Below are 20,548 nucleotides of genomic sequence, written 5' to 3' on the forward strand. Positions count from 1 at the left end.
TTTTTATATATATACAATGATATAATTTGATTTGTTATAATTTTGTTTTAAAAGAATTGGGAGTACCATGGCCACTGCAGGCTTTTCCATGTTAGAATTTTTATTCTAATTATGGTCTAATTTGTTAATATAGAAATTAATTTGGGTGATATTGTAATTATTCATTATTATATTGACAGTTGGTCTGTTTTTTGATGGAAAGAACACGACTGTTCATCATAAACTTTATAAAATTTGGGTCCTCAATTCTGATTATAAGAACAAAAAAAATACACCTTGATTCCATCTGGCTCTCTGTAATTCAAGAATTTGGAACTTAAATTAAATCAAAGAATTTATTGGCAATGGCTGGAGGTACGTAAATTACTTGTTTTATAAAGAAATCTAACATGTGGTATCAAAGTAAAATTGTCTCTGCCTTGCCATTTCAAAATTTAATTACGGTGCATTATTTTGATAAATTATTTTCAAAAGAAGAATGTATAGTATGAATTTTGAAATAAGTAAGAAAAACTATTGAAATTAAAGTTGACGTACCATAAGAAGAGGGAATAATAAATAATATTCCCAGAAGGAATCTTCTAAATTTGTGTGGTAGTTGTTCTTCATAATAGTATAATTTTCCATGATTCCCATAAGTTTTCTTATTCTTGAATTAAAAAAAAGGAAAGAAAGAGAGAAGAAGAAAGGGAAGACGGTGGAAGAAAGAAGACACAGTGAACTTGTTTCAATGGATGAATTTTGTTTGTTATATAATATTAAATGCTTTCTACTTTTACGTTGAAGTTGTTGTGTTTCAAAATTTAAATTTTATTATAAAAATTCAAATTTTGGTTAGAGTGAGGTTTGAACATGGATCTTCTAAATATTGCTAAAATATTTATCCACTAGAGCATCTCCACTTTAATATTATTCATGCTACTCAATTTATTTATTTGATGATTATATTTGCATGCAATATAAACTCTTCCGCTGCATATCATATTGTGATTAATATATGATTTATTGAGGAGTAGCAACAGCATCCTTGATAATAATTATATTTAAAGAGATCACATAAATATTAATATGATATATTTATAATTGTTGTGAATTATATAATAAACTTACCCACATGAATTTATTATGTTATTTACATATAATTAGATTGAAATAGAAAATATTTCTTACTTTTTAATTAGCCTACAGGTATTAAGAAGCAGTATTTTATTTTCTGGTTTCAATACTTTAGTTAGTATAGTGAATATTATGTGTGTTAAAATCTTTGCCCACAGGTAGATTTTAATGACTATGATTTATATTTATTTTGATGTGACTTGCATTGGCATGTATTATCATATGTTATGGATTTTGATGTGCCTATTTAAAGTTGAATAATGTTAGCATGATTTATTATTTGCAGCAGTAATGATATCTGATACTGTATCTGAAGTTCATTTGTTAAGTGGTGACAACTATAAAGAATGGAAAGATAAGATTCTCTTTCACTTGGGGTGTGCAGACCTTGACTATGCTCTTCGTAGGGAAGAGCCTCCAACACCTACTGATGCTAGTTCTCAAGCCGAGGTAGCATTATACGAACGGTGGGAGAAATCTAACCGTTTAAGTATGATGTTCATTAAGTCTCGTATTTCAGCTAGTATCCGAGGTTCAATTCCTGATTGTAGGAATGTCAAGGATTATATGAAGGCTATTGATGAAGAGTTTAAGTCTTCTAGTAAGGCACTTGCAAGCACCCTAATGGCACAATTGTCATTTATGAGACTTACCGGCATAAGAGGTGTGTGTGAACACATCATGAGGTTGAGAGACATTGCAGCACAACTAAAAGCTTTAGAGGTTGAGATCTCTGACTCACTTCTGGTGCATCTTATTCTGAATTCTCTTCCTTCCCAGTACGGACAATTTAAGATTTCTTATAACACACATAAGAAAAAATGGTCCATTAACGAATTATTGGTGATGTGTGTGCAAGAGGAAGGAAGGCTAATTCAGGAATTTGGTGAAAGTGCACTATTAGTGACAAATGAGGGTAGTAAAAAGCAAGCTCATAAGAAGAAAGAAAAGGGTATTGTATCCCATCCTATGAAGAAAGAAAGTGCACGGTGTTTCTTTTGTAAAAAGAAAGGACACATGAAGAAGGAGTGCCCAAAATTTAAAGTTTGGCTTGAAAAAAAAGGTACTAACCTTTGTGATCTTATTCCTTCAGTGTGTTTTGAATCTAATTTTGTTGAAATATGTCATGACACTTGGTGGATTGATTCTGGTGCTGAAATTCATATTTCAAATACCATGCAGAGTTTCATAAGGAAAAGGAAACCGATAGGAAGCGAACTAAGCATCTATATGGGCAATCAGATGCGTTCACGTGTGGAAGCTGTTGGAACATTTAAACTTGTATTAAGTACTGGTTGTATTTTAGATTTAGAAAGAACCTTTTATATTCCTGATTTTTCTAAAAATTTTATTTCTTTATCTAAGCTTGTAAAACAAGGATTATGTATAAATTTTTATGATGATTCTGTTGACATTATTAAAAATTCTAATATTATTGGACGTGGTACTTTAATTGGTGATTTATTTAAAGTCCATTTAGCTAATAATATTCCATCTAATCTTATAGTTATGCATGGTAATGGTATGAACAAAAAATTCTCCATGTTATGGCACCGAAGGTTGGGACACATCTCCATTGAGAGAATAAAGAAATTAGTAAGTGATGGAGTTCTTGAAACTCTAGACTTTACTGATTTTGATACTTGTGTGGATTGCATTAAGAGAAAGCAAACCAACAAGTCTCAAAAAGGTGCTAAGAGGAGTTCTGACATATTAGAAATAATTCACACTGATATATGTTGTCCTGATATGTCCTTAAGTGGTCAGAAATACTTCATCTCCTTTATTGATGATTATTCACGATATATGTATCTCTATATGCTTCATAATAAATATGAGGCATTGGACGCTTTTAAAATTTATAAAGTTGAAGTAGAGAAACAATGCGGAAAGAAAATTAAGATCGTGAGATCAGATAGAGGTGGAGAATTCTATGGGAGATATACTGAAAGTGGGCAAGCACCTGGTCCATTTGTAAAGTAACTTCAAGAGCATGGTATTGTGGCACAATACACCATGCCTGGCACACCAGATCAAAATGGTGTAGCTAAAAGAAGAAATAGGACTTTGCTGGATATGGTGAGGAGTATGCTTAGCAACTCCAATCTTCCTTTATCCTTGTGGAGTGAAGCCTTAAGACAGCTGCGTATATATTAAATAGAGTTCCAACAAAGGCAGTTTCTAAAACGCCATTTGAGTTATAGAAAGGTTGAAAACCTAGTTTGAATCATATACGCATTTGGGGTTGTCCTGCTGAAGTTCGGGTTTATAATCCACAAGAAAGGAAGTTGGACCCAAGGACGATAAACGCCTATTTTATCGGCTATGTAGAAAAGTCTAAGGGTTACAGATTTTATTGTCCCTCCCATTCAAGTAAAATAGTTGAATCTAGAAATGCAAGGTTTTTAGAGCATGATGTGGAAAGTGGGAGAAATCATCCTCCTAAAGTTGTTGAGAATGATAATGTTCGTCAAACCTCTCCATGTACAAGAGTGATTGTTCAATACAATGCTCATACAGATAGGCTCAATATAGAACAACCTATTACTGATGTTCCACATCATGGAGATAATGTTCAAGTAGATCATATGGTGGAGGATCAAACTCTTCATAATGAAAATGTTGTTCAAGAACATATTGCTCAAGAGCAACTTTAAGAAGATGGGGAACCTGTTATGCCACTACCTTTACAAGAGGTTGATGATGCAACATTAAGAAGATCAACAAGAATTAGAAAGCCTGCAATTTCTAGTGACTATGTAGTATATCTTGCTGAGTCTGACTATGATGTTTGTGATAAAAATGACCCAACGACATTTTCACAAGCAATGAAAAGTCGTAATTCCAATTTATGGCTAGATGCTACGAAGGATGAAATGAATTCTATGGCAGATAACCAAGTTTGGAATCTTGTAGAATTACCTGATGGGGAAAAGGCCATTGGCTGTAAATGGGTCGGTCTTTAAAACCAAGAATGATTCATCAGGCAATATTGAGCGCTACAAGGCTCGACTTGTTGCCAAAGGATTTACTCAAAGGGAAGGAGTTGACTACAGAGAAACCTTTTCTCCTGTTTCAAAGAAAGACTCTTTTCGCATCATTATGGCATTGGTAGTACACTTTGACATGGAATTGCATCAAATGGATGTGAAAACGGCATTCCTTAATGGAGATTTGGAAGAAGAGGTCTATATAAGACAACCCGAAGGATTCATCTCAAGTGCTGGTAAGGAGTTAGTTTGCAAGTTTAAGAGAGCAATGCATGGTCTTAAGCAGGCTTCCCGACAGTGGTATTTGAAGTTTCACAATGTGATTTCTTCATTTGGGTTCATTGAAAATATTTCTGATCAATGTATATATCACAAGGTTAGTGGGAGCAAGACCATATTTCTCATCTTATATGTAGATGATATTTTGCTTGCAACAAATGATTTAGGATTGTTACATGAAGTGAAACAATTTCTCTCTAGACATTTTGATATGAAAGATATGGGTGATGCATCTTATGTCATTGGCATAAAGATTCATAGAGATAAACATAAAGGAATTTTAGGTTTATCTCAAGAAGCCTATATTAATAAAGTTCTTGAGAGGTTTAAAATGCAAAATTGTTCACCAAGTGTTGCACCTATTGTGAAAGGTGACAAATTTTGCTTAGATCAATGTCCCAAAAATGAACTTGAAAAGAAACAGATGCAAAATATTTCTTATGCTTCAGCCGTTGGAAGCCTAATGTATGCTCAGGTCTGTACAAGACCTGACATTGCTTTTGCTGTTAGCATGCTAGGAAGATATCAAATCAATCCAGAAATTATCCATTGGAGAGCTACAAAGAAGGTCTTAAGGTACCTTCAAGGGACCAAGGACTTCATGCTTACATATAGACGAACCGACAATTTGAAAATTGTTGGATACTCAGATTCAGACTTGGCGGGATGTGTTGATTCTAAAAAATCAACGTCAGGATACATCTTTATGCTTGCTGATGGAGCAGTATCTTGGAAGAGTGCAAAACAATCACTTGTAGCCACTTCTACCATGGAAGCCGAGTTTATTGCTTGTTTTGAGGCTACATCACAAGGTATTTGGTTAAAGAATTTCATCTCTGGGCTTAAGATTATGGATTGTATCTCTAGGCCATTAAGAATATATTGTGACAATTCAGCTGCTGTATTTATGGCTAAGAATAATAGAAGTAGTAGTCGAAGTAAGCACATCGATATTAAGTACTTAGCCATTAAAGACCGAGTTAGGTCTAATGAGGTACAGATAGAGCATATTAGTACTAAACAGATGATAGCTGATCCTTTGACAAAAGGCATGCCACCAGATTTTTTTAAGGATCATGTTACTAGTATGGGTTTATGTTCTATAACGTCACTTATATGACTTATGTTATATTATATGACATATTTGGATATGAAATTCCTGTTATTGTTTGTTTCTCATTTGGTCAGTATATATGCGCATAAATGATTGAGAATGACAAATAAAATTCAGTGAATGACCTAGAATAAGCATTGGGCTTATTCCTACAGAAATACCACATGAAGAGTTTATTCAGTTAGGAGATATTACATTGTAATACATAGAAGGTAATACTCGATTAATGAAAAACTACCGCTATGATTCATGTAATTTGTCTTAATTGTTTAAACATAGTATGTAATTACAAACTATACGTAATAAATGTTGGACCAAGTGGGAGAATGTTAGAATTTTTATTCTAATTGTGGTCCAATTTGTTAATATAGAAATTAGTTTTGGTGGTATTGTAATTATTCATTATTATATTGACAGTTGGTCTGTTTTTTGATGGAAAGAACACGACTGTTCATCATAAACTTTATAAAATTTGGGTTCTCAATTCCGATCATAAGAACAAAAAAAATACACCTTGATTCCATCTGGCTCTCTGTGATTCAAGAATTAGAAATTCCAAATTAAATCAAAGAATTTATTGGCAATGGCTGAAGGTACGTAAATTACTTATTTTATAAAGAAATCTAACATTTATAGATCTGTCCTTAGTGTATTATGTAATTATAAATTTTTATATGGTGAGGTTTATATCTTTTTTTAATAATTGTGATGGTTACTAAATTATAATCTAATATTAAATTTAATATATTATTAAATGTAATTATTTTTAAGTTTTTTATTTTTATTAATTTATTTGTAGGTATAATTTTATTATGAATATCAAGATAACATTTGTATATAAAATTTGGAAACTTAAAGTTAGAATATTTTGATATAGAAATAGAAATATAATCTGTAGATGTGCAATAATCAATATTAGAGATATAGACTAAAATTTTAGTTGTTTATAAATAAGATATATACATACATTTTTTCATAGAAATTAAGATGTTAATTTATTGTATATTACGTATTTTTTTAATTAATTCAATTATTTTGTGAATTCTTATGTTATGTACTTCTACTTAATATTTACACCAATAAAAAATAATAAATTGAGATTAATTTAAAATTAAATATATTAAAAAATATTTTTAATATAAATAAAAAATAAATATTTTCCGTACATTATATATATATATATATAATTGTCTACAATATAAAAGATCATTTATTACTTCTTAATACGTGTATCTTTTTAGATAAATATTTTGCAACAGATATGAAGTGTTTAATATTATTGTAAACTTTAAAAAATACCTTCTATTTATGTTCTTCAAGAATTTTATCATTAGCAATTAATTTAAAGAGGACTAATAATTTTTCAACTTAGTTTTTATATTGGTCGTCAAATTGGTCACTAAAAACAGTAAAATATTAGAGATTAAATGTTTTCAAAAGTTTTTCAAAGTCTAACTTTTTATTTTGGCCAGTAAATTGATAACTAATTTTTTATATAGTGACCAAATTAAATTAGTAACTAATTTTTTATTTAATAATTATTTAAATATATATAAAGGAATATTTATTTATGTTAAAAATAAAGATAGAATAATTATGAATTATCTTTTTATTATTTTAATTAATATACTCTCGAGATAATTAATTTATTATCAATTTAATGTGTATATATGTATATTTTTGTTTAATACATGTAGATATACAAAGGGAATTAAAATATTTAAAATAATTTAGATCATTCTTTTATATCTTATAATCTTTTCTTATATTCTGGCTGCTCTCTTAAAATTATGTTTCTCTGTCCTTAGAATTTGAACCCACCATAACAATTGAATATGAAACTAAATAACTATTAATCTAAATAAAACAAACAAAAGAGAAAAGTCTAGAGGGCCAGCAATTTTATTAAATTTTGGCCAGCATGTAATTACCAGAGAAAAGTGAGTTATTGGATGAAATCTCATACCAATCTCACACCATTAAATCATCATTGATGGCTATTTGATGGCTACTAATCACAAAAGTTGCTGGCCCTAGCATTAGAGGAGGTAATAGCTAGTGTTCTTAGAAGTGACAACAAGGATTAACTGCCTCAAAAGATCAAGGGCGAAATCTTTATATCATGATATTAATTATTTCTTAACCACGCATCATTAATTCATAGGAAATTAAACAAGTAATAGGAGCTAATTTATGGTGACATTAACACGAATAAGAGAGCGAGTAGTTGTAGGATCATAGGAAACAGTTTCAAAGACAGCATATCCCTTCACAAATCGGAACCTTCCGGTGCCGGAAACCACTGAAATCTCTCTGGAATTCTCGCGCTGACGACTCGCGCCTTGAAGCTCCAAAGTACTGCCATTATATTGCACATTGTTGAACACAAATGAAAGAACAATAATCACAGTTGAACCGTCCATTGATGCCACTGAAATAGTTCCTTGAGCTCTTCCAACTTGAACTGCGTATTGATTTGGTGTTAGGGTTATTGGATCGTCCACCATGATAAAGGTACCAAATGTGTTGTACGACCAAACTTTTCCGGTGATGCCGACGATTTGGGCAACGGTTGCGTTAGGCCCGTTGGTAACGTCGTGCAAGTAGAACACTTGGTTTGATTGGTTGCTTTTTTTCGAACTTGTTTGGGAAATCATGGTCATGGTGATGAATATCATAAGCAATAATGTTGTGATGGAGAAGGGTTTGATTGCTGCCATGGTTTTGCAATGTTGATGTGTATGTAGAAATGAAGATGAATTTGTTTATGAAGAGGGTTGCAATTTATCTCTATATATATGTGGTAAGAATTTAATTAAAGTTCATGTCACGTTTTTCAGTTTTTCATGTTGTCACACAATGAATTCTTCACCCATATATATGATTTTCCAGTTTTGCATGTTGTCACGTGCTTCTTACTTTGGTGAAGCACATTCTTGCCGTGGTGCCCCGTCTTGTGTGAGAGTGTGAGAGGAAGAAAGTATTGTTTAAATAAAGAAATAAATTTCAATTTTAATTACATAAATATATAGGAGACAATACAAATTAGTCCAAAGTTATTTATTTTATATTTATTATTTTTTTTAAAAATAAATGCATAATATTAAATATAATAAATATGTAATTAGTGTAGGTACTCGTGCAATGTACCAAAAAATTTATTTTCTTCCTTTTATTTATATTTAAAATATATATTTTAAAAAAATATCATTTACATATTTAAATTATATAAAATAATTTTATATTTTTTGTCATTTATACGAATACCAAATTAAATAATAATAATAATAATAATAATAATAATAATAATAATAATAATATCATTTTGAGTAGTAGCTAGAAATTAATGGTATATTATTAAAAATAATAACAAATAATTCTCTAATTATTGAGATAAATTTAATAGACAAAAATAAAATAATATATCAAGATATCAATATACTGTATAAAAAAAATTTGTGAACTATACATTTAATATCTTAGATATATTATAAAAATTTATCTTATTTGAATTATCCTCTAAATATTAATATTATTTTGACCTATGTCAAGGTTGATCATAACATAAATACTTCTTTCAGATATCTTTTTTTCAAATAGAGATACTTTTGAATTTTTTTTATTGTGTATTGTATATGAAAATTCTTGTAATATAATATCACAATAAAAAATTAAAAATAATAAAAAATAGTAAATTAATCTAAAAATGATATACAATTCTATAGTACTTCTTCATCAAGTAGAACCATTTTAGTTGTGGCTTTTTGTGTACGTAATTTAAATTGTTTTACACTTTATAATCGAATTATTCTAACTTCAAATTTTTAAACTTTATGCTTAAATATTGTCTTGAGATTCTTAATAAAATCATACTTGTGTGCAAAGAAATTAAGATTAAATAAAAAGACAAAAAATATAAGTAAAAAACTAATTAAAAAATATATTTAATATTATATTAAATTCAAAGTTAGAATATAATCTAGTAGTTATAACAATTATCAAGTAAAATATAAGTCTCAAATATAAAAATTTACAATTACATAATACATTAAGGGGACATATACATAATGTAAGATTAATTTACTCTCAATTAGAAATAGAAATATTCAATTAATTTAATTATCTATTTTAAAACAAATCATTATTATAATTATGTGCATTTGATTTCTAAAATTGAAATATATATTTTTTTAATTAATAATTTTTTTTATTTATGTATACATATATATTAATTATTTAATTAATAATTTTTTGTTATCAAGATATATTTATTTTATTTAAATCATTCTAAATATTTTTTTATTTATATATACGTATATATTAATTATACATAAATATACTTAAATCACATATATAGGTTATGATTATTCTCTTTTGAGTCCACAATCATTCAATGATTCTTTTATTCTATTAATATCTCATACGTATAATAATCTTCATAAATTATGGTAATTTTGTTATATATATATATATATATATATATATATATATATATATATTATATTATGTAATTAATAATTTTCTTATTCTTAAAATATATTTATTTTATTTAAAATTTTACGTATCATATTAATTGTAGATAAATATATTTAAATTATATATATTAATTTTTTTAATTATAATTATTTTTTTATAATTAATATTTTTTTATTCTTAGGATATATTTATTTTTTTATTACGATTATTTCTTATATGTATATAATTATTTTTGAACCTATCAAGAATTTTTTTATTTCTTGTAATTAATATTAGCTGTGTATGCGTAATATTCACAAATCATGGTAATCTTTATTAATTATGATAATCTTTGTAAATTACTATTAAAGACATAACTTTATATGAAAATATTAGTATAATAAGAATAATAATATTATGGATAGTATTATGATTATGTAAAATAGTGTTAATTATAATTGTATATTTATTTAATAATAATAATGATAGAATTGATTGCTTTAAGATAAAAAAATAAAATTTTAATTAAGGCTAAATTAGTTTGATATATATTAATTATACTCATAAATTTTAGCTATTAACATATTTTTTTATATTCACAATTATTTCTTTATATATATATATGGCAATTTACTTTAATAAACCAACTCCAATTCAAAATTACGCAGATCACCCAAATTCTAAAAGGCTACTTGAATATCCCAAAAGGTATTTCTATATAAATCGAATTGATTAAATTTGATTTACCCAAATACATAGTAAATCGAAGTAAATGGCTTCGAATTAAATCACCATACTAAATCGAAACAAAGAGACTCAACGTAGTCTTTTAGCTATATGATTAAATCGAAGACACTTAATTCGATTTATAGAGAACCAACGTTTATAAATACGAGCTCAACGTGAATTTTTTACAATAGTAAGATTCACAATGACTAGTGATGAGAGTTTTGTAGCTCTTGTGCACTATAGAGGATCCATTAAGAAAAAAACGCGATCAAGAATTAAGTTTATTGATAAGGACCTCTTGAGTGTTTTTCTCAAACCTTCCACGATTTTTACTGAGTTTAAGAATATTATACTCCAAAAACTAGGTCTGCATGACGTGAAACGGGTGAAGAAGTTGTTCTATAGAATCCTGATTTCCATCTTACGCGATGATGTGAAGTATGATTCATTCGTTATTAGCAGGACGAAGATTTGGGAGTTCTGTTCCATTGTCGTCGTTAGTTTTCTGAGGTGAGGACTCCAGAGCTGTTGGCAAAGCTTGTGGATGTGGTATCTAGTTCTGGAGGTTCGAATTGGAATCCACAATCCTCAGGACATGCGTCTTGCTCTAGTTCCATGCCTGTTGGTGCCTCGACAGTTGTGCCAGAGATTGCACCTAAGACAGTTTTAGTTGCTTCTCCTTCCTTTGCATTTAATCTGAACTGCAGTGGTGATGCTGGGGCTGGTGAGATTGGACCGTTGGGGGAGGTTGCAATTGCGATGCCCGGTTCTCCTGCAATGGTCCCGAATTTCGGTGAGGTTGGAATATCTGATGGGGTAGAGGATGCACTGCATGATGATGATGATCATGATGATGTAGAGCCCGCCACGATAGCTGATGACATTGACGATGACACACCCCGGACGACTCCAGTTATGGGTGGTAGAGCATCTAGTTTAGGTACTAATCAGTATCCCCCCTCCCCTCACTTCTCAGCTCTGGACTTGGATGCCATGGCACCTCAGGGGATCCGGGAGTACCTGTTAGTTTCGGGACTAGAGAGACACAGAATACAGGAGTTGTATCTGAATTTCAAGTTGGTCAACAGTTTCAGGATAAAGAAGAAGTCGTGTTAAGCGTGAAGACTTATAATATTCGCCGTGGAGTTGAGTACAAAGTATTGAAATCCAATCATCGCAAGTACTATGGCAAGTGCAAGGAGTTCAGCAGCGGGTGCGCATGGCTCATTAGGGTTAGCCTCCGCCAGCGCAGAGGTATTTGGGAGGTAAAACGATACAATGGTCCCCACACTTGTCTAACCACATCGATATCTAGTGATCACAGAAAACTCGATTATCATGCCATATCGGCCTTCATATTCACTAAAGCATATAGTCCGACACGTTTACACAGAGAATACAAAAAGGATTAAAAAACTGAAAAAATCTAACATATCCTACATTTCTATTCATAATTATCTAACTCAAAAAATTACCATTACAAAAAAATATTTATATTAATTTTTTAGAAAACTCAAAAAATTTATAACTAACGCTACTCATAAACCAAATCTCGTTGAATATAAGACTAATAACTTAAAAAATCTAACATATCCTACAATCCTAAACAACCTTCTTAGTTACCATTTCAAGTTATCAAAATCTAACCACCTAATAACTTACTACTTCTGACATGGACTTATATTAAAAAAAAAATTTCTAATCCCTAATTAAAGATTTTAACTAACTGCCACACGATTTATGTTAACATTACTAGAATGACTAATTTATATTTAAAAAAGAAAATTTTCTTTACTAACCTCAAGGTGGATGGCGCCAGCAATATGCACGACTCCATCTAGTCGATATAGACAATTCGGGTTGTCCTCCATGTGTTCAACTTCGATTTTTCCCGGGCTACTTTCCGATAATTTCGGATCTGGGTGGTGGAGTTGGGTGTGGGGTTTGTATGTTTTGTTGTTCGAATGAATGAAATTCGATTTGTACATATAGCAATTCATCATAAATCGAAGTCATTAAATTTGAATTACTTGAGAGAGTTGTTGCATGTAAATCGAATCTATAGGTTTCGATTTACCAAAACCATCAAATCAAAACTTATCATGAACATCTGTTCACGTGTATAAATCAAATTGAATGGATTTGATTTACTAGCAAACATAAATCGAATCTCTTTGTTTCAATTTAGTATCGTGATTTAATTCAAAACCATTAGTTTCGATTTACACGTGAACTCTATTGACATATAATTCAAATTTAATGGATTCGATTCACTACGTATTTGGGTAAATCAAACTTAATCAATTTGATTTATATAAAAATGTCTTTTGAGATATTCAAATAATCTTTTAGAATTTGAGAGATCTACGTAATTTTGGATTGGAATTAATTTATTAAAGTAACTTGCCGTGTATATATATATATATATATATATATATATGGAAAACTAAATTTGATCATAATATACTATTCATTATAGATTATCATAAGATTATACGTGTAATTAGTTATAAGTTAATAGATATCAATAAAATTTTAATCCAACTATTAATTATTTTATCATTTGTTTACAATAATTTCATATAATTGATTAAAATAATTGTCATATCAAAGATATTATTTATTATTAGCAAATTTTTTAACTTAATTATTTTATTTTTTTTTAGTTATATTGAGAGTAAATAAGAATAAAAATAAATTTAAAAACCAAAAAAAGAAATTTCATATAATAAAATTTAAAAATAACATAACCAAAAATAATAGTCGTAATATATAAATTGAGATAACAACTTAAATTTTTTTAAAACTAATTTAATCAAATACTAATATTTGAATTAAATTATTTAAATTATATTTAAGATATTCTAGTCTTTAGACACGTATAAATTAGAATCATTCTCATAACGATACCTAATTAAAACAATGTCATCAGTTCGAATATTTAGAATCCGTGCAAATGCAGATCATCCTCTTTGTTAAATAAGTTTCATCATCTGTTATCCATGTAATGCGACAAGGCATAAAATAGCCACAAATTGACCTTTATTCTTATCAATAGCATTACATTGATGCACTAAAAAGCTGATAATTTCTAAAAAGATACAATATATTATAAAATTATTTTTGTTACAAAAAGTTTAAAATAAAAAAATTTAAATACAATACCAATCTTTGAAATTACATCTCCAAACTTGACACAGTTTTAGTAAAATTGAACATAAATTGAGAAAATTCAATCTCATCATATGCTCAACTTCGAAAATATTTTGACAAACGTAGAAAGCATGAAGGGATGGAATTTAAACTTGGCCTATAAAACTCCTTGAAAGCAATTGCTCGGTAGACGAAAAGAATATGCTTGAATAAGAACAATTATCAAATTATCAAAAGAATAATAATAAAATGGCTACATAAAAAATATCACAAAAATTGTAATTTGTACTTTAAAATGATTAACTTTGATGAAAAACGAAGAATACATTCTTATTCTATGAAGTAGTCAAAGAAGAATAATAAATTAAAAAATTAAACAAAATACTTTAGCTCTCAAACTTAAACTCATGAGTCATGAACTACAAAAGAAACACTATATACAACTTTTAGTAACACAAAAGATTATAAAATTTAATTGTTGTTATCGATATATATCAATTTACCGCTAATTAATATACACGTGCATTATAAAGCATTTTAACAAAGCAATTTATGTTAGTATTATATTTATGACAATTAAAATTATAAATTTACGTTTAATTTTTTTATTATTGATATCAATATCAATTTGTTGTCGATAATGTTTGATTAACAATTATATCATAATGATTGACAATTAAAACACTTGATAATTAATATAATTAGAATGATTGAAAATATTAATAATTAATAATTAGTCTAATTGTATATTAAATACTGATTTTTATATATAATTATAAAAAAATATTTTTTTAAAATAAATTGAGAAGAGAAGTATGCATATTGACACCAAAATACACCACATTAGTATTTTTGGCATTAGAATAGTATTCGTTGTAAAATAATATACTAATGATGATAATTATTAATTACTGATGATCATTGACTTACTAAAATATAAAAAAGAATTATTACAATAATTATTGAAAGGGTATGAAATAAAATGTTAAAATTATTGATAAATGTTAATATAAACAATTGTTAGATATTACTTTATGTATAGTTGATTACATAATATGTTTTTAAAAATAATTGAGAAGAAAAACGTATGTAAAACAATAGTAGAATGTACCATGTCGATATATTTAGTGCCAAAATATAATTTATTGTAGAATAATATAATGATTTTGAATATTGTATACAATAATTTTATACATATTAGATTTAATGAAATAATTTTAGATAATTGTCTCGTTAACATTGCTGTTTTAATTATTAAATTTTCCCCTGTTTCATTTAAAGTTCAATTATTCCTCAATAACTAATTAGAGACTGCTTTTGTGTACCAGCAATCACGTGAATATATAAGCAGCATACACCATGAAGCAAATCGTGTATGCATGCATGGTTGGTTATGAATTGATCATTGTGAACGAGGTGAACTTGTTTTTCATGCGAAGACATGTATACATAAGATTCAACACATGACGTTTCACATGAAGTGTGTGTGAACTTTCTTAATTTATTTTCCTGGAATTAATACTTAATAGCTTATTTTCGATTTTTATTAATTTCTTTGAATTAATAATTTATGTTCTTTATCCAAAGTCCAAACTTCCACGTCTTTTTGTGCTTGCCATCTCGAACACTGAGGAGTTGCAATTCACGTGTAGTTTTCTTTATGAGAATGTCTAGGACAACACTTTTATTAAAATTTAGTAAATATTTAATTAGTAAAAAAAATTGAGTAACATTATTAAATAAAATCTTATATCATTAAAAGTATTAATAATAGCTAATTAATGATCATAAATTACAAAATTTACTAGCACCTAACATTTCTTTTTTTTTGTTTATTTTCGAAATTTTTTTGGCCTTGTTATCTTTCTAGTTTTTGGTCTGTACTGTGCAGTAGGCTTTTTCTTTTTTTTTTTTGGTTGAAATAACTTACTTGGCCTGCAGTTCTTTTTGGAGTTTTTTTTTTTTTTTTCACCAGGGTATTCATTAGGCCGGAAATCCAAAAGACTAATCTTTCGAGTATTGCAGAGATAAATTAAAGTGGGCAACCCTCTCAAGCAAGCAAATTCCATTTTCATTTAGGGTTGCACATGGATCGAATAATATCCGCATATCTGCGGTAATTATCCGCATCCGATCCGAATTTTACGGATATTATCCGATCCGCAGAGCCATCGGATCGGATCAGATTTGATCCGCACTATGATAGAATCGGATTGCGGATTTAGCAGTAATGTCCGCGGATCCGATCCGCAAATCCGCATATCCACACCTCTCATATAAATAGCATAGTTTAAGAAAGTAAACCCTAATGTGATATGAATTTTAGTGTGTTGTTTTATGAATTTTATGATATCTTGTTTTTAATTTTTTATGTTGTACTTCAACTTAGAATAATTAAACTTAAATCTTGTGTTATTAATTTTTTTTTTTGTTATTTAAGAGAACTTTTATTGATAATATTTTAGGAGTAAATAGGCTCAAACAAGTGAAAAATAAATTTTATGGATATTTTTTTGTAAAAATAACCAAATAAAACCTTAAAATAGTTTTTTTTTAATTATGCGAATATTCCCGATATCCGATCGGATCGGATTTGGCCTAAAAAATGTGGATATCGTATCCTATCCAATCCGATTCGATCCAATCCGTGTGCAGTCCTATTTTCATCTTCCAGTGTAGTTCTTGTTACTACATAGTTTGTTTCTCTTTCGGTCTTATGGCCCGTTGATGGAAAAAATTTGTATATCTCAAAATTTTCTAAAATAAAAATGTTAATCATTCTTAAAGTAAGATAGTAAAATATGTTATTTATAAAAACTACAAATTTAATAGTGATTAACTTTTTATTTTATTTCTTTACCAACTCAATCATCTCACTTTATATAACCTGATTTTGAATTTGTGTATACCAATTGTATATAAAAATATTTGCGTAAATAATTTTAAAAATCAACTACTAATCAACCACTACAAATAGAATGACAAATTTAGTATCTCACAATCCTTTTTGTTAAGTTTCTATGTAAATTTGATTGTTGAAAAAGGTTTGTGTCAACAATTTTAATCTATATTTGCTAGTATTTTAGTCAACAATTCAATCTCTATAATCCAGCAGTTTAACACTATAATTTTTTGCAAATAATTTTAAATATTATTAATCAAGTGCTGACCAATAATAATAAATTGTACTAATAGAACTGCTGTTAATTATTTGTCCATTACATTTTTTATTATTTTATTATGTAATATTTAATTATTTAGTTAAAAAATAAGTGAATCAATATATAAAGACTGATTTGGTAACTTCTAACTACACCTATAGTAATTTTGTAATCCAAAACAGTATGTTATCAATGGTGTTATGTTTATGTTTGAATGGTATTTGGTAAGCTGCATTGTTATTAGAACTTGGAAGCTTATATGTAGGCGTAGCCTCTGCTATGTGTAATTCTATATTTGCTGGTGTGCATCCCCTTTAAATTTGGGTGCATACTTCTACTCATAAATAAATATAGACCCTTAAAAGTTAAAATATTGTAGAATTTTTATATATAAATTTGAAGTGCATAATTACACATAACATTATTAATTTAGTATATTTTTATCCCATAACAAAATATAATCAAAATGTAGAATTATGTTATAAAAATGTATGTGATCAAGTCCTCACTATTACCATTATCACTATCAAGTATCAACAAAGGGGACCAGAAAATACCTATACATTATCCTTTAAGAGAAGTTTAGCACACTGAATCCACATACCTTCTTTCTGTTCTTTAGATATTTACAATGATCTCATCTTTTCTAATACAACATATGATGCTTAAAATGTTAAAACAGGAGCAGCTGAAAAAAAGGGGGACAAATTTGTCCTTCTCACATATTTTTCTTATTTTCAGCATGCAAAGAGCTTTGATCAATGGCCTCCAACTGACTCCGAAGGTTCTGATTTTCTTCCAAGAGGCGATCATATTCCATAAGGAACCCTTCGGATTGCTTCTTCAGAGCCTCTACTTCGGATTCCAAAGACTTAGCCTTACTTCCTTTTGCTTCGCTTTCGGTTTCCAAATTCTTGATTCGGGCCTTCAATGTCGCGATTTCTTCGGTCAGCGCTCTATGATCCTCAGAGGTGGTGGTGCTTTTACCGTCCTCGAAACTTCGGCCTTGTTTCTTAACAGCCTCCATGGTCTTTCGGAGCATGCGAAGCTCTCTTATGTAATGGTGCAACCTATCTATCATGAGGGAGAGGAAAAGCACAAACCCTGCACACAAATTACACATGAAAAATCAAGAACTAAATATATCCAAACTGAATTATAAACGGAAAACAAATAAAAAATAAAAAAACAGAACTACATCAATACCCTGCCCTCAAGTAACAACTAAACCACTCCACAAAGAGAGAAAGAGAAGAGAATACACCTACATTGATGGGATTTTACAAACAGAAATTTCAAAGGTAATTAAAACATGCAATGTGCTAAAGAATAAAACAAAAAATTGAGAATTATATTACATTCTACCCCTCTAAAGCAAGCAATGGTTTTTACTAAAAAAATTATCTTAAAATCAATTAGCATGGTGAACAATTAAACTGAATTTTAGCCGAATCTAATGCAATATGTTGCAGATTGTTTGATGAAAAGAACGAATCAAGTATTAATGCCAAGAGACCAATACAATCCTGATTTGGTATGAGGAAATGATATTTACTCAGAGAAGCCATCAAGCCAATACCATTAAACTCTGCCACTCACTCCTATCATAGCAAGCAAAAGTCCTTATTCAACACAATTTCAAAACCTTATATACAAAAAGCTAGTGATTTATCAAATTGACATATATCAGTGATATAAAGCTAGCATTTAACAAGTGACATCCCATCATGTTCTTAACATCCAATATTCAGAAAATCAACATTGTGTATGATCACACTGAGATTGTAATGGAACAGGCCAATTACCATGGATACGAAGACCTATGAGTTCTCTTAAAAATTAAAAGCAATCAAATACATGGGACATGCTGCTGAACAATAATTTCAATAGCAACCACTGCAGCGCATTAGGGGGGAAGTCTCATGTTCACATAAAATCATTTGATGTTCAAATTAATCACTAAATTAAATGGTTTTGAATTAATAATAAAATCTTCTTTTGGTGACTAAGTTTTAGTATAATCTAAAAACATCTTTACCAACATGCTATGGATCAGCACAACAGTACATATTATTTATCAAGTGACAGTTCAAAACTTCTAAATGATCTATCATACTTATACTATTTTCTAATTTTTTTTTTTTAAAAAAAATCAACATCCTATGCACAAAGTACCTAACAATTTGGGAAAACATGGGAAACCAACCATCAGTAACATAAAACAATTATAATATGAAATCAATGGATACATTTCAATTGGATCTATTTATAGTGTAGCAAATATATAACAATAATATGAAAATCAATAGTGCTACATGTATGTGTATATGTAGAGACTCATAAAATCTAGTATTGAAAGGGTAATTAATTAGTAGTTAGTTACCCATGAGAGAAGCTTCGAGAAGGTGCTTGGACATGAGGACTTGTTCGGTGGGATTGACAACACCGGCCTCAGCGGTACGGCGTTGGATCTTGGCCATACTGTAGAGGCTAGAAGCGAGGACGACGACCAATGTGGCGCCGACGGTGGTGACGACGATGGGGCCACGGCCGCGCTTGAGGCGATCCAAGGTGAGGATGAGGAGCTTCCTGAGTGGGGTCTTGAAAAGGAGAACCATGATCAGAAGCATTTCGCCGAAGATCGCGGCGTAGAGTAGCTGCAACATCTTGACTTATTAGTTATTGTAACTGCCTCTGGTGGTGTTTGAGAGAGAGAGAGAAAGAAAAGAGTAGATTGAAGAGGAGTGGGTGTCTACTGTCGGTGTTGTGTTGTTCTAATGAAGTCACTGCCCTCTCTGCTTCTTCGACAAGTGTTTAGTTCTTTGCTTCTGGTACTTTCCAAACCTGCCTTTTAAAACGTTTTTTTTTTAAATATTTTTTAGTAATCAAAATTTAATATTTATAATTGATTAAACGGTATTATTTTTATTAAAATTAAATAAAATAAATTAATTTAATAAAAAAATTAGTACATCAAATTTTAAATTGGTTTAAATTAATATTTTTTTTATAAAAAATAATTATAATATTTTTATTATAAAAAATATTAAAATATTATTATTATTATTATTATTATTATTATTATTAAATTTAAAAATCTTAAATTTTAAGACTTCTCTTTTCTGTGTTATCATATGATTTAAGATTTAAGATTTTTAAAATTAATTATAAAAATATTTTTATTATTTTTTATAATAAAGATATTATATTTTTTTATAAAAAAATATTAATTTAAACTGATTTAAAATTTGGTTCATCAATTTTTTAATTAAATCGATTTATCTGATCTAATTTTAATAAAAATAATACAATTTAATCGATTATATATATTAATTTTTAATTACTAAAAAATATCTTAAAAAATATTTTAAAGAACCTTTAATTACTAATTTTTTTGTAGAATTAGGTTATTTAGTGTGTGAAATTATATGATTAATACTAGATTAATTTTATAGATGTTATTTTTTATGGTAGTATAAATATAATTTTAAAATAAATATTTTTTTTCTATGTTATTACAATAGATAACATGGCAATCTTATATGAAATTA

At 28.6% G+C, this 20,548-nt stretch overlaps 3 protein-coding genes across 3 annotated transcripts; 1 reads left to right on the plus strand and 2 right to left on the minus strand.

Moving 5' to 3' along the window:
- The first annotated feature begins 1,407 nt into the window (after positions 1-1,407).
- On the plus strand, positions 1,408-3,773 carry LOC148569934 (uncharacterized). Its single transcript, XM_088506739.1, has 4 exons — positions 1,408-2,179; positions 2,299-2,379; positions 2,624-3,095; positions 3,509-3,773. The coding sequence occupies exons 1-4, from the start codon at positions 1,408-1,410 to the stop codon at positions 3,771-3,773; spliced, it is 1,590 nt and encodes a 529-aa protein (XP_088362865.1).
- A 3,787-nt stretch (positions 3,774-7,560) lies between these two features.
- LOC107634283 (dirigent protein 23-like) lies at positions 7,561-8,331 on the minus strand. Its single transcript, XM_016337825.3, has one exon. The coding sequence runs from the start codon at positions 8,217-8,219 to the stop codon at positions 7,686-7,688; it is 534 nt and encodes a 177-aa protein (XP_016193311.1). The 5' UTR covers positions 8,220-8,331; the 3' UTR covers positions 7,561-7,685.
- A 9,127-nt stretch (positions 8,332-17,458) lies between these two features.
- LOC107629977 (B-cell receptor-associated 31-like protein) lies at positions 17,459-19,823 on the minus strand. The gene is made up of 2 exons (XM_016332960.3): positions 19,381-19,823; positions 17,459-18,101 (listed from the first exon to the last, which is right to left on the minus strand). The coding sequence occupies exons 1-2, from the start codon at positions 19,661-19,663 to the stop codon at positions 17,716-17,718; spliced, it is 669 nt and encodes a 222-aa protein (XP_016188446.1). The 5' UTR covers positions 19,664-19,823; the 3' UTR covers positions 17,459-17,715.
- Between the last annotated feature and the right edge of the window lie 725 nt (positions 19,824-20,548).

Source organism: Arachis ipaensis, chromosome B3, assembly GCF_059453495.1.
Source record: "Arachis ipaensis isolate K30076 ecotype BB chromosome B3, ASM5945349v1, whole genome shotgun sequence".
In the NCBI taxonomy this organism is placed as follows: domain Eukaryota; kingdom Viridiplantae; phylum Streptophyta; class Magnoliopsida; order Fabales; family Fabaceae; genus Arachis; species Arachis ipaensis.